The sequence below is a fragment of the Lissotriton helveticus genome, chromosome 2_1, assembly GCF_964261635.1.
Source record: "Lissotriton helveticus chromosome 2_1, aLisHel1.1, whole genome shotgun sequence".
Lineage (NCBI taxonomy): Eukaryota > Metazoa > Chordata > Amphibia > Caudata > Salamandridae > Lissotriton > Lissotriton helveticus.
The window spans coordinates 368,197,948-368,213,581 of NC_136059.1; the positions used below are offsets into that span (position 1 = coordinate 368,197,948).

Genomic DNA, 15,634 nt, shown 5'->3' on the forward strand with positions numbered 1-15,634 from the left:
ACAGGAACCGCTGCTGCAAACACCACCTGAACAAAAACACCAATTTGCATGCACCCTTCTCGGCACACACTCACTATGCAAACACAACAGAGAATTGGAATCTCATCTACACCCTCACACTTGACGTCCTCTTCATCACTGAGACCTGGCTCAACGCCATCTCTACGCCTAACATTGCCGTTGCAATACCCGAAGGATACACGATCACCCACTGCGACCGCATCAACAAGCCTGGCAGAAGGATCTCCATCATACACAAGGAATCCATCCAATGCACCATAAAAAATGACAACATCACCCTAGCCATGGAACACCTTGACTTCTGAATCCAAACTGACAGCAAAACCACCATCAGTGGCACCCTCGCCTACCGTCGTTCAGGACCAGGTGCAGCCATCTGCAACTTCAATGCCTCCGTCGCCATAGACTCCAACAACTACATTTTCCTCAGCGACCTAAATTTCCATCTCAACGACGACAATTACATTAACGCCACCAACCTCCTCGACAGCATGAACATCGGACTCACCCCACTAGTCCACGACCCCACACACACCGCAGGCCACACGCTAGACCCCATCTTCACCTCCAGTGACCAAAGCAGGTACAGCCACACCACGGAACTCACCTGGACCAACCAATACATCGTCCATCTCAACAACACCAGCTCATGGACCTCCGCCCCAGTCTGCCCAACGCCCCCCACAGCAGCTGGAGCAAGGTCTCAAAGGACACATGGATACTCCCTCAACACAACCAAGCCCATCTCCTCCAACAACCTAGACCAGAACATCAGAAACGTCAACAATTGGATCAGCACTGCGCCGACAGCGTCACTGCCTACAGCAACAACACCCACAGGAGGTCCACCAGGCAGGCCATTTGGAACATTTGGAACACTGAAGCCCTCAGAACCGCTGAACGGCACTGTACACAACTGGAAAGAAGATGGCACACCAACAAGGGCACGACCGACAAGGCCCTCAGTCCCTACTACAGGCAGTTAAGAAAACCTAAGAAAAAAAGCAATAGCCTCAAGCATCGATTAAGCTCCAATAAAAGAAAAGTACTTTTCAACATTGTCAATTCTCCAACCTCTCAGGTGCAATAAACATTACACAGGACCTCTGCGACAACTTTGCAAACTTCTTCCACAACAATATCGCTAACATCTACAGAAACTTCAAACCCCAGCCCAAGGCCACAGACTTCTTCAAGCAATACCCCGCTACCACCACAGACATCCAACTAACTAAATGGTGCCAGCTCGCTGAACAGGATACCGCCTCCATCATGAACCTGGTACATTCAAGGGCCCCAAACAACCCATACCTTCACCACATCTTCAACACAGGCAAAGCCAGAATCAACCACACACTCAATGCCTTGTTCAACACCTCAATTGCCATGGCCACCTTCCCTGAGGACTTGTAATACGCAGAAGTCAACTCCCTAATAAAGAAACCATAGGCAGACCACATCAAACTCAACAACTATAGACTGATTTCCCTGCTCCTGTTCCTGGCCAAAGTATTGGAAAAAAAGCCACTAACGACTCTCCTCACATCTGGAACAAAACCTCCTACTTAACTCCTCCGAATATGAATTCCACAGCAACCACAGCACAGAGACAGCCCTTATTGCGGTGCGGCTACAGACGACATCCGGGCCCAACTCAAACAAGGAGAGACTGCGGCTCTGATCTTCCTAGACCTCTCGGCAGCCTTTGATACAGCCTACCACCACACACGCATCACAAGGCTGCTCAACATAGGCATCCAAGGAGCCGTTCTCCAATGGATAACCTCGATCCTCACCAGAAGAACACAAAAAGTCCCCCTTCATCTCCGAACCCAAGGAAATCATCTGCGGATCCTCACTCAGCCCCACCCTCTTCAACACTTAGATGACACTTCAGGCCAGCATCGCCAAAAAAGCACACTAACTCAACAACATATCTTACGCCGATGACACACAACTCATCTCTCTCCAAAGACACCACCAAGACCAACTTCCACAACTGCATGACAGACGTCACCAACTGGATGAAGGATAACTATCTACTGATTCAACTGGTACTGATTTTCAGAAACAAAAGCTCCTTATGGGACACATCCTGGTGGCCCTCAGACCTACTCCTACCGCCACTGTCCACACTCGGAACCTAGGCATCATCCTGGACATTAGGCAAACCATGACAACTTAGATGAACTCTAACTCCTCCTCCTGCTCTTTCATTTTCCCCATACATCATAAAATATTCAAATGGCTACCCCAAACGTCAAGACACATTATCACCCAGGCCCTCATCTCCAGCGGGCTGGAGTATGGCTGGAGTATGACAATGCTCTCTACGCAGAGATCACAGTTACCTCCTCCTCCCACATCACTCCTTACCTCAGGGAACTCGACTGGCTCCCTGTACAGAAAATATGCCAGTTCGAGCTACTGACCCATGCATACAAGGCCCTACACAACAGCAGACCTGCCTACTGGACCCACTGCCTAAACGTCCATCAGCCCACCAGACACCTCCACTCTGAGTCCCTTTCTCTACCCCTCATCCGCATCCAACATAACCGATGCGGAGGTCGCTCCTTCTCATACCTAGAAGCAAAGACATGGAATGAGCTACCCTTTAGTCTACAGACCTCCCAATCTCTTCCAGAGTTCTGAAAGTCCCTAAAGACCTGGGTATATGGCTAATCAACTGGACGCTGCCAGCACCTAGGTACCCTCAAAGGGGGCAAGTAGCGCTCTACAAATCCACTGATTGATTGATCTTAGACACATCCTGTCATAGCTCTACCAGCACAGTGTTCCGTTTATATACAAAATGAAAAAGGGAGGGGCTAGGATACAACCGTGGCATACCCCACTCTCAGTACACCTGCTATTGGCGCCAAACCTATCCCTGGCACATAGGTTAGGATGCATGATTGAGAGTAAACAAACCAATTTAGGGTCTAGTCCATACCTAAGAGCTTTGGCTACAGCTTAGATCTGTTAAGCTTGGCAAAGGCACAGGAGAGCTCCAAAAAAGCAAGGTACAGTGGCCAATGCTAGGCCAGGGTATGTTTACAGATGATAAAATGGAGATTTAGGCACTGCGCCATTTTACCAAGACCAACCCTAAACACATATTGGAACATGCTCTGAACCCCATGCTCATTAGCCTATGGCCTAATTCTATTAAAGTGACAACCTTATACCGTTACAGTTGATTCTATTAGGGATATGGGCAGATAGTAATGTGGGTCTGCACGATTTCCCTTTTTAAAATAGGGACAATAATTGAATTGGACCAAGAACAAGGCACATTTTTCACACTTAGGTTGTTAACGACATTACATTCAAATAAGTCTTTAGGCATGCCATTAGGTCCGGAAGCCTTGTTTGATGGATATTCATGCAAAACTACAACTTGTACCTGGAGATCCACTTCTAGTTTCAAATAGAAGTGTGATCCGTCTAACAGAGAACCCACGAAGCCACAGATAGGTAAGGAATACATATTAGAAAAGTGAAAAACCCACTCCTTTATTGGTATATAGGAACTAACAAGCAATATGTGTCTTATGATGGTTGCAATCAAATATCTTGTTTTTTTAAATTTGGAGTCTGTGGTCAAACTTCCCATTTAGTATGCTTAATCTCCTTACGACTATCCTTTAGGGAGCACTTATATTCTTTGCGACAGATGGCTACTAGGCTGGCGGACAAAGGTTTAGCAGACAAGGCACTTCTCAACTGGCCATTTGCAGCTGAGTATGTTGCATTAAACCAGCTTGGAGTGGATGACTTTCTAGATTTAATATGGCTCAAAAATCAAGCATTGGTAATGCATAGGTTTCGCCTATGTCCCAAATAAAGAGCTGTTTTCATCAATCATCGTCCAAAAAAACGAAGGAGCTCCCTGAGAGATAACATGGGAGTCGAGAGGATGTGGCGTAGCAGCCAGAGCTGATTCGAAAGCTGGGGATCCGGGTCCGAGTCTCAGCGGCGCCACGCAACATCCTGTGATTCTATACAAACCACTTAATCTCTCCAGGTGATAAACCGTTATATAAATATGCAGCAAGAGTAAAAGGTAAAACTTTATGAAAATATAGTCCCACCAAAGCGGATGTTAACAGTATTTCAGTGGCGGGTAACTATGATAAGAGAAGCAGACGAGGAACAAACATCGGTAAAAACAGGAGAATATGCTACAGCCAATAGAAGTGGAGGAAAGGCGAGTGGCACGCACAGGAACCAATGAGAAGCCAGGAAAGAGAGGATGCGGGATGTAAGTCCCTTTCAAGCTTATATTAAACAATAGATTTCTCAAGTACAGTGCAAGCGCTGTGCAAGCAAAACCTAAAAAACAACAGGATTTGGTAGATTTCACACAAGGCACAAACTGTTATTGTGGGGTCTCAGATTAGAATGTGTCTTAGAAATGTTAATGGACACAGGTGACTCAAAAGACTACTCGATAAGAAAATACAGAAATATAGTCTTTAGTGGATGAACATCCTCTTTCAAAAAAGTAAGAATAAGGGATGAAATAAAGGCAACCCTTTTGTTTATGTTGACCAAATGGTGTTCTAAGATACATTTTCCCAGCTCAGTCCCTCTATAGTTTTACAGGCAGAATGAATAGCTTAAAAGTTCTGATATGGGAAAGAGTCATTTAATTAGTTTCAATATTTTAACTAGCATTAAACTCCCAACAAATCGCCCAGTTAAATAATACTCAAAAATTGGCAAAGTTAATTTATGAAAAATCATCATTATAAAAAAGAATTTTAATAAAGTAAGTTCTTTCCTACAGAGTTCAGACAAGGCATGAACCCCATTGTTGCTCAAATCAAATAAGATGATATTAACTTTTAGAGCAAGTTTAAACCATACCGAAAGTTCCCCCTAAGCTCTCCATGACCTGTAAAATATCCATTATAAATGGGATCCACAACAGACAAAGTTTCCTGCAGAACGACAATGTAAAAACTGTCAATAAAAGAAGTCTTAGCTTTATTGCAATTTTTTTTAGGTCAGCCCGCAATGTTCTAGCTAACTATACTTCATGTAAAAACAGAAAGCACATGGGGATGGAGAGATGGGGATGGAGAGACAGTGCAAGGACTTTCGGACAAAGTACACAAAGGTCAGGAGGAATCATATTAGGCACCAAAAAAAGTGGGTCGTAGTAAATTCAGGTCATAAAAGCTCTGCATAGGGAATAGTCTGTTGCACAGTGGTATGGTATTATTACACTTAATTGGGAGTAATCTGGGAACTGAATCAGAATGGGACGTAGTACAAAATAATGACAGCTTATTAAAAAAAAGTGGCAAGGCTCAAATACAACTGTGCTTATCACATTGATACGAATAGCTAGCTGTCAATGTCCTAACAAGAATAAGCTTTCTAAATTGATCTTTACGCAGTCACCTTGAAATGATTTCGGGAAGGCCCACTCCATGTGAATCTCCTCAAAGTCAAAATTTTATCAGTTATAAGTGTTAAATTCCAGATGCTCAGAGATCCAATGTTTGGCTTTGTTCCATAATTGTGAAGCATCTTCCTCTAAGAGTGCTCTTCATGCAGGAAAGTACACAAGGATTAAGACATATGGGCAGGCCTCTGTAGAGAGAGAGGTTCAAAGTAGACTCTGGGTTCATATCCCATCAAATACCAGCAACCTGCCCTGGATTCTGCAAGCCAACACATTGCCATCATTCATTCTGTGTTCATGGATATAGACATACTTGTGGCTTTCATCATGTCCCCTTGTGGACATTAAATGGGGCCTACAACAGCTGGACCAGCAGCGGTCCAAGAGCCTGCTGCAAGCCTGAACCAGAGGAGTGGTTGAGTTTGGGGAGGATTTCAGGTTTTGACTGGCACACCCTGGCTCAGCACTTCCTCAATATGTTGCACCGTATCATAGACGGCCTTATTGATAGATATCGTCATGTATAACCGTAAAATCTAACCATGCCTACGACGCCGTTAAAATACCTTCCATATGAACACTATATTTGTTAAATCTTGTCAACAGAGGATGATAATACACAATGTGATCTAGTTGGTGCCCCTTGAATTGTGTTAATTAATGGGGCCGCATCTGAAAAAGTGCAACATGCAATAAAGTATAACAATGATTAAAAAGTGAGTACAAAAATTTCATAAAACAGTGCTCTTGCGGAGTCGATCAATGAAGAATAATGGGACTTCAGGGGTCTGACTGGCACCCCATAAAATACCTATATACACTAAAGGGGCACTAACAGGAAGAGTACCTTGTGTTGTTTTAAAGACAAGTCCAAGTCTGTCAGACAGTCACTGTTCTTTTTGAGTCTTTGAGCAAGCCACCATATTGCACAAGATCTTCTTTTGGGCCCTTCATGTGTTGTGCAGGGAACCTAGTTGCGAACACATCAGAAAGTGTAAAATGTAGCTTGTGGAAGGTTAGACGTGCAAGGTCAGGATTGTTTAAGGGCACAAATGTGACCCCAACTTAAAGTGCAATGTGCTAGTTGTGGAGGCATAAACAAGATTTGAATAATGTTGTTTCTATGTTATAAATCCTTTCGAGTTATGATTTTTTTAGCAGCACCATCAATTTTTCGGAGTGAATGGGCAGAAAGCAGACTTTGGATTAGGGCCATGTATTTGCTAAGTCTTGTCAGCTCAGCCAAGGTTTCTAGGCTGAAGAGCAGTTCTTTTCCTTCCCTGCATGTGCGTGCTCCATATTTTAGGAATACTGGCTTTAATAAAGTGCGACTTGCATTTAAAAGGACCAGACATGGGGCGTGGCCTAAAAGTCCAACATGGCGGACTCGCTTTAGGCGAGCTCTCATAGCCCATCCTCATATACGTTGTTTATCCTACATCATCGGCACTGTGGCGGCCTGGAAGACCTTCATCGAAACCACTAACATGGAAGGTAGTGGTGAAGGAGAACAGGGGTGCCTCGAGACGTGTCAGCGGGAATGAGCTGGGAGGCGTTTGAGGCCTCCTGGCAGCGTGGCAAGAGCCCGGAAACTGTGGCAGCGGTGAGCCTTATGTGTGTAGCGCAGCAGAGGAGTTCGGCCCCGCGCCTTGGCAGTGCGCGGGGGCCTCCAGAGAGGCCTGACGGTGCGCGGGGGCCCCCAGAGAGGCCTTCCAGTGGCGGAGGCCGGGCCGTGACGTGACGGCGTATCGTCCCAGTGGGCCTCTGGCTCCACATGCACGTCTGGCAGGCCAGGCTCAGGCCCCGTCAGCAATCGCGGTCAGTAGGCGACACAGTTGAGCTAGGGAGTGTATTTGGTGGGCCTCAGCCAATTCCTCCAGAGTAGCAGGTCCACTGTGCATCAATGGGCCACAGGGTCCTCCGTCAACAGTATCCTCGGCCGCAGGGCCAGGCAGATCTCCTCAACTCTGCCCGATGCTTGGCCCGGCAGCACAGATCGCCACCGCCCGCTCCCTTGGCCTGATCTAGCCGCCGATCGCAGGTGGTGCGTCTCCACTCACCGCCGTGGAGTGTCACTCACCCGGCCGCTCTCGCCGGTCTCAATGCCTCTCCGGTAGAAGCGCTGCAGTCACGGCCCTGCCTCCGCCACTGGCGGGCCTCTCTGGGGCCCCCTCGCACTACCAAGGCCCTAAAATGCCCAATGATTGAATGGGCATGTCATGTGCAAGAATATTAATGGGTGTGGGGTCAGAGATCTTTGAACACGAGGGAGCAACACTGACAAGTGAAAGTCCCCTTTTAACCAGCTTAATCTCCCTGCATACGACCCCTACTGCGTGGGCTATAAAACGATCCAAAGTGGAACCATTGGTAGTAGAACTGGAAGTAGCTGTGGAAGCACAAGAGTTCTTACACTTCCCATAACCATAAAATATGGCAACGTCTGTTGCAAGTGAAAGAGGGCTGGCTCTACCTGGCCTCTGTTGAACGCAGATGACCCTGCTTTTAGCCCGGACCAAGCCCGAGCTGCAGGACACGAGAATGCGCTAAAAAGTGCTAAGCCCCTCTTTCAAGTACAGGGAATGCGTCCACGTCAGTCTCAAGGCAGAGCACAAACTGGAATGTTTACCCTCTACTCGCTAATTTGTTTGCTACGATGCTCTGTTTATCAATCAAGTAATCTGTTTATGCTTTAGTCACTTTTCAGTTTCTAGTACTACTGACTGGACTAATCGGATACTAATCAGATACTGAAATCAACAACAATATAAAAAATGGCTGTAACTGTAGAATGGTGCTCACAGATCTACCAGTGTTTTGCTTGAATATTTGTTCCCTAAATGTCCTCTGTTCGTCTATTAATGTGCATAATAGTGGATCACATCAGTAAATTACACATCTGTACAGGTTGTACAGCAATAGAACCCCAGACCATGACATCTTCTTTCATCATCAGAACATAGTGGGTTGGTCAGCAAAGATACCCTTTCCTCCACTGTGCAGGCTTTTATTTTTTAGCATTCGAAGGGTAAGACAGTAGGAGTACCCTCTCCACCACTGTGCACTTTTCCTTGATACAACGATGCACTAGAACATTGCTCTAAGTATATTTTCACTAAACACCAACAAGAACAACTCAGTACATTTGCAATAAATGAACAGCACAACGAAAGAAAAATGCAGTTAGGAACTTCATACGTGTTTGGATTTCTCCACACATTTTTTAAGTCCGAGATGACAGTGGCTCACTGAAGCTGCTCGGTGTAAAGAACCCCCTGCTCACTAGCAAGAAGGTGGTAAAGATGCAATGCACTATTGTTGCCAAGGGCAGGGTGAGTAAGCTATCCAGTCTCATTTTCTCTTCGCCACTGGCATTTCACAGCAAAAGTAATTATAAAGACAATGAATGTTCTTCTACACTCAAAGAACCCGTCAAAGAAAAAATGGTTAAAATCTCAAACATGAAACACAAAACATGTTAAAGTGTGTTTTACCATTCTCTTTTCCGATAGCAGATGGTACTGGTCACAACGCCAAGCAGCAAAGCAACAGCAATTGGGATGAAAATAGCCAGGATTAGGCCCACCACTAGGAAAGAGCAAAAGGTACCAAATTAAAAATGTACTTATTTAAAGTTCACGTGTTGTATTGCACAACTGTTTATAGCACCGATGCCAAACACGTTTTTCTCTAACACAAGTTTTTTCCTCTATCATATCTGTGAACCAAAACCTCAAGGCCACCTTTTCGCTCATGACATGAGGTGTTGAGGTTTTGAAAATTGCTGGTGTAAGGGTAACAGTAGATGGATTTTGTGTGACATATGTTGTCTCTGGCAGGATATGTATACACGGATCAAATGCTATTAAATATTATGATTTTTTTTCAATATTTTGGTACGTGATGTAGCACAAACCTAACATGAAAGAGCAGAAGGGAGCTTTACTGAAACCTACTTTTATTGCAGAAGGAGGACCTCAACCATTCGATTCTGTAAAAAGAACTCTGCATATATTTACAATCTAGTTCACAAGAAGCTAGGATCCTTTTCCAGAAACCAATTTTTTTGCTCAAGTCGATAACTAGAATGAAGTCCCTTGGCTTGAAGGCGAAAAACTAAGCCACTGGACCCCATTTCTTTACCAAAATTACTATGCACTCGAGTTCCAAGTCTAGCTTACCATGCGAATTCTACTGATAAATAGTAAAGATTCATATTTACAATAATTAGCAACTCATTCATAATTACAAACTTCAAATTACAGGAGCTGTCAGCACATATCCAATGATGCCTTGCATTCAGGATAATGCATTTATCAACTCGCGGTTAAAATACCAGGCACAGCACTAAAACCCGGTCGTTTCGCGAGGCCCCATCTATTCTCCACTTCTAAACAAAGCTAGACTCTTCTCTTCGCGCAATACCTCTATGCAGAGTAAGCACCCAGCAGTCAGACCCACCTGAAGAGTCCCTACCTCTTCAAACTCTTCATCTCCCTGTTCATCTTGCCTCACTCATCCCTCTGCAATCTTTCTACTTACTCCTTTCCCATTCTCAAATCTGCAATCCTCCATGTTGCCTGTGGCTGCTTTCCCGGCTTATACCCCTACAATAAAGCAATCCCCACTCTCACCCTGTAGATTACAATCCAATCCCCTCCACCCTCCAGCTGATTACACAACAATCCTTCTTGAATTAGTGGCTAGATTTGAGCTTTATAAATTACATGAGTACAAGCATACAACCTACATACCAAAGTATAATGAGTATACTGTATATCTGATTTACCTAATCATCACAATGGCCACCCATCTTAAATGTGAAAGGCCATAGAACTTAATATCCCCACCCAATTAATTATTAAATTAATGTATTTATTTTGATATAGAACTCCTACAGAGGTCCACAAAAATACACACACAGATTAAACAAGAAATACTTTACATACAATACGTAATTCTTTCTTTGTACATGGCTGCCTCCTAAAAAAGACTTATCAAACATACTGTGTGGTGTGCAAGAAAGAAAAATAGATACGTTAATCAAAACATTCTTATGGAACAAAAGGAGAAATATGTATACAATCAAATATCCAACCATCAAAATAATGTGAAGTACAAAATAGAGAAAAATTACCTAATAAATAGCCAAAACAGTTTAAAAAAATGTATATATCCTTTAACAAACCATTTCATTTGGTGGGGGCAAAACAAATAAACGGGCCTCCTGGGCAGAATGAATATTACATTTAATAAGTAATGGTCTTAAAAACATGTGCCTGGCCGTTTGTAACTCTGTGGACACAAATAGCACACATAGTTAAATTCTTGGATTGTAAATAACACATTTCACAAATTCTCTCCTCTCCATTTTACCCTAAATGCTAGTAACTTCTCTTAGGGGCAACAAGTTGATTCTCAAAAGAGTATCAACCTTCTACTCCCGTGAGGTAGGTTCCAAGTTAAATAGGGCTGTGGTTTATTCCCCAGGGTGCTCCCACAGACCACCTCATTTCGAGACTTGGGCTGATAAAGCGGTACCTCTGACCAGACTGATAGAGGTTGCAGACTTCTTTATAAACAGCGTCAATGCAGACTTTGGCATGGGGGAAGACAGTGTTCAGGCTAAGCCCAAATGAATTATTTGCTTGTGCAAAGGACCTAAAGAATGTTAATAGTTCTTTCAGTTTATCAAAGATTTCCATTCTAAGGGCAGCCCTAAGGGTACCCTCATCCCCCCCAGCAGAGGGAATTACCTCACCTCAGAACTGCTGCCAGGGATAAAGTATATGAGCATAATAAACCAAGTTCGAATGTAAAACATGAGGGGCAGCCAGAGAGTTTAAATTACCAATTTGGCGCAGAATTCGACCTTCGGCCTTGTCAAATGAAAGAATGCTTCACATCCAGTACCTCAGAAGCGTATGTTAATGAAGTGGGAATTTTAACCTTGAAAACTGACAGAAGATGGCCAAAATGGCGTCTCCAACAAGTCTTATGATATCTGTTTAATGCGCTAGCCTGGGAGACAGCCCTTCTTATACAAAGTTTGATATATGCTCTACATCTCGCCCTGTTTTTGAAAAAACCTTTCCCAGATATAAATAAGAATCACCCGATTCCAATTTTTCAGACCCCAACATCTACTTAAAACATCTCGTTATTCTGAGCCCTTTCTGCAGAAAACCAAGATCTTACTTTTGGCAATGTTAATTTTCAAGAAGTGTGCTTCTGCATATCAGGTCATCCAGGCGACGTTGCAAACCACTAAGCGTTAAATCAAAAATGGACACGTCATCTGCATATAATAGAGAACCAACGGACTTTGTACCGATTCTGGGGGGATCCCCCTCACTGAGTTCAAGACGCCGGGGAGATCGGATATATATAGAGAAAACCAAAGAGGGGCCAGCAGGCAGCCCTGCTTAAGCCCGTTATATGTTTTAATCTAACTTGATAGCCCCAGCGAACCTCCCATCAAAATTTGGCACCAGGTATCTGTATGTATTTCTAATAAGACCCAAAAGGTGATGTGGTATACCAAGATAAAGGAGCTTTCTCCACAGCGTTTGCCGAACCACTTTGTCAAGCGCTGTGGAGAAATCAAAGAATGCAGTAGAGACTGACATGCCTCACAAAAAAAGATATTTCTCCACAATGGTCTGAAGGACCGCAATATTGTCCAAGGTACTATGTTTATTTCTGAAACCAGCTTGTTCTGGTGGTATAATATTCTGGTCATGGGCCCATTGTGGCTGATGACATAATATGCTTTTAGCAAATAATTTGTCTGAAGCATCCAGCAGTGCATTCTGTCTGAAACTAGCTGGCGAAGTTTTCAGGCCCTTTTTATACAAAGGGACTAGAATACTACCCTTCCAAGTAGGGGGAATTTTTCTTTTTCAAAAACAATAATTAAATATTGGTGCTAAGAGAGCTCTCCATGCAGGTGACTCCTTTTTAATTAGCACAATCGGAATTCCGTCCGGACCTTGTGCACCGAATGTTCTGGCGTTCTTTATAAAACCTACTATTTCATCCCGGGGGACCAAATTCAAGAAGAGAAGACTCATCCACACCAATCGTCACAGGAACAATTGGACTGTTTTTATATAATAGGGAGATATAATCCACCCAATCCTTTTCTGGGATCGGAATAGGCAGAGCCCTCTGCCTTGAATCACAATATTCCGCAATCAAGTGCCTATACTTTCTTGAATCTTTGGCCCTTGCAGCTTCCCTCAACCCAATCCACTTAGAGTCATACTCCCATCTCTTTTTACTGAGTTTACGGCAGCTTCTTACTCGTTTAAGACAACTGATTTCCTGCTGTCGACCCATAGAGAATTGTATATGCTGTTTTCGGACTAGTCAATTTCTTGATTTAATAATTTCAACGAAAACATACCCTGTTTAGTCAAGCAAGGGCCAACGGATTTAGAGCTTAAATTACGTATCTCTTCCATTTGGGCCTCAAAATAGGGAATGATATTAGTGTGAGCATAACCCTGCTGTTCTACATAAGCCCTCTTCACTATCGAACTTTTTTTCAGAGATATTTTTTAACGTCCAAAAGGAATGTCCATTTGCTTTATTGGAGACAGCCATACCCGGGTGAGAATTCCCAGGATCCAATACAGGTAGATCAAAAGCCACTGTCATACCCACTACACTATGGTCTTTCCATACCGACGGGAGGACAAATAGATTTTCACAAGCCCCAAACATTTGATAAGAGACATCCACATAGTCTAAGAGACTCTGAGTATGATGAGAGTGAAACGTAAATTGAGCTGCTTTGTTAACAGGCACTCTCCTATTTAGAATGATAAGCTCTATACTTCTAATGCTATCAAGCTGGGAGAACCTCAGTGTATACGTTTTTATTTTTTCGGTAATAAAATCTCAGGTATATGCCAAATTTCCTCTTAATCAGTGTTGGCATCAGGGGCGTGGCTTGCGCGCCGCTGCGAGATGGCGGGTCGCGCTTGAGCTCGAGGGAGACGGAGACAGTCGGGACGATTTTAGGATCCCGTTCGAGAGTGTTTCTTCTACAGATTTCATCATGAGGTGTCGGAAGGTGCCGTGAGCGCTTTCCTTTATGCTGCCTCATCGCACGACGATCTGAACTGTCCTTTTTTCTGCTTGCAACCCTCATTACCGGCACTTCAGTGAGCGGCCGCCATTTTGTTTATGCGGTGGCGTCGCTCGTTTTTGTGGTATCAGACCCTTGCCTTCGAGCGCAACAGGTTCAGTCAGCTGTTCTGAGGTGACATTTATTACCTTTATATTTTGATGGCCCTTTGCAGTCGTTTTATGCATAACTGACGCAATACCTGCTTGCTATCTTCTATGAATTTCTGACTACCTTTTTTCACCTCACTCGACTTGTTTATAATTATTCCCTGCCTTACCTGAGTGGTTTGTGCTATGTAACCTGATTGCTAGGTTGCTTGCTATTTGGCAGAATCTGTTTTTTGGCGCTCGAGAATATTTTTGGCTTCTTCTTCTACTTCAACTGCTTTTGTCCGCCATTTTGTGCGCTGGTGTCCCGGGCATAATCTACGCCAACGGCGCTTCCTGTCAGTGGCCCTTGGTGAATTATTTTTGTGTGATTCTTGGCCCTTGCTCATTTATTCTACGTCAAGTACCTTTGGTGGGGGTGTTTTTGAGCTGTCTATTGTGGCCTGTTCCTATGACGGACACCATGGGGCCTTACATTACTGCGAAGGACTCTAAAGGGGCTTTAAAACGAGCTAAGCAGCAGTCCCCCTCTCCTGAGTCCTCTCAGAAGGATACTAACTCCACTTTGGATGCTATTCTGACGCATCTAAATGCCGTTCATGATATTGCGCAGTCTACTAAAACTAATACCGACTTATTGCAAGTTGAGGTGGCTGCTATCAGGAGTGACTTTAAAGCCTTATCTGTCAGGGTTACGAATACTGAATCTCGTATCAGTGTGGTGGAGGATACTACGCACCAGCATTCGAGATCTCTTCTCCAGCTAGAACATTCTATGGCGGCCTTACGCAGAGACCTTACAGAGCAGGAGGATCGTACTCGGAGGAGTAACCTGCGTATTTTTGGTCTTCCTGAAGATGCAGAGCAGTCAGCCCCCTCAATGATTGATTTCCTCTCCAAATGGATTCCTTCTACCCTACAAATCTCCTTTCAAAGAGACTTTGAAATTGAGAGAGCTCCTCGGGTACCTGCGTTCAAACCTAAAACCTCCACTTATCCCAGAGCAGTAATCCTTAAACCACTGCGTCATCAGCATTCAGAAAAGATTTTGGATCACATGAGGAAAGTCAAGTCGGTGTCTTGGGAGGGCCATCGGATTACTATCTCCCAGGATTTTGCCAGAGACACTAATTCGAAGGAAGGGATTTCTCAATCTGCTAAAACGTCTGCTGGACAAGCATATTCCTTTTTCCTTTGCTGGTCCATCCAAGTTTCGTATAACCTTCAAGGGCCGCTATCGGATTTTTGATGAACCTGCTGATCTTTCCTCTTTTTTGGATAACCAACTTGAGTCTCAGATGGACTCTTCTCCGGCTCCTGGCTCTTCTGGGACTTGAGTTTCTGTCTTTGTTGTTTCACGTGGTTTAGTGCGTCTTGCTGTTTGACATATGTCATTGTTTTTTCGCTCCATATGTTGGTAGCTGATTGCTATTCGTTTTCCAGATGATTTGTCTGTCACTTGTCAGCTTTAGCTTGACTTGTTCTTGGTATTTATCCACTTATTCACCCTTTTTTGTTTTTTCTCTTTCTTGTTTGATATTCCCGATATTTCTCTGCCGCCATTTCGTCTTTCTTGATTATCCTCCTTGTTGTGGGCGATTTTTGGCTCTTTGTTCATGCGTCTCATATTTTCCAATATTTGTTTCATGTTGTATTTTTCCCCACTTATTGGTATCTTTCGATTTTGTACCTTGCCGAGATTTGATCTTACCTATTCTTGGCGTAGGTTTATATGTCTGTTTTTGTCAGCCGTTCGGTCCGATGTGTCAGTTTTTCTCTTTGTGCTCATTCGTATGGTTTGTTTCTCTATATTTGCCTATCTTGTAACTATTTTATGGCTCCCTTCCTAGTATTTCTTCTTGTCACTTAGTGGTATTTTGTTTATATTTTCGCACTGTTTTTAACTTTGCAAGTTTTATTCCTGCTGATATATGATATTGCTTAACATTT

At 43.8% G+C, this 15,634-nt stretch overlaps 1 protein-coding gene across 2 annotated transcripts in view; it reads right to left on the minus strand.

Annotated features, from left to right (window-relative positions):
* Positions 1–15,634, minus strand: part of LIFR (LIF receptor subunit alpha) — a 682,553-nt gene that overhangs the window by 22,108 nt on the left and 644,811 nt on the right. For both annotated transcript variants that reach the window (XM_078674980.1, XM_078674981.1), the window contains exon 19: positions 8,935–9,028. In XM_078674980.1, coding sequence (XP_078531106.1) covers positions 8,935–9,028 — 94 coding nt within the window. The remainder of the gene's footprint in view (positions 1–8,934; positions 9,029–15,634) is intronic.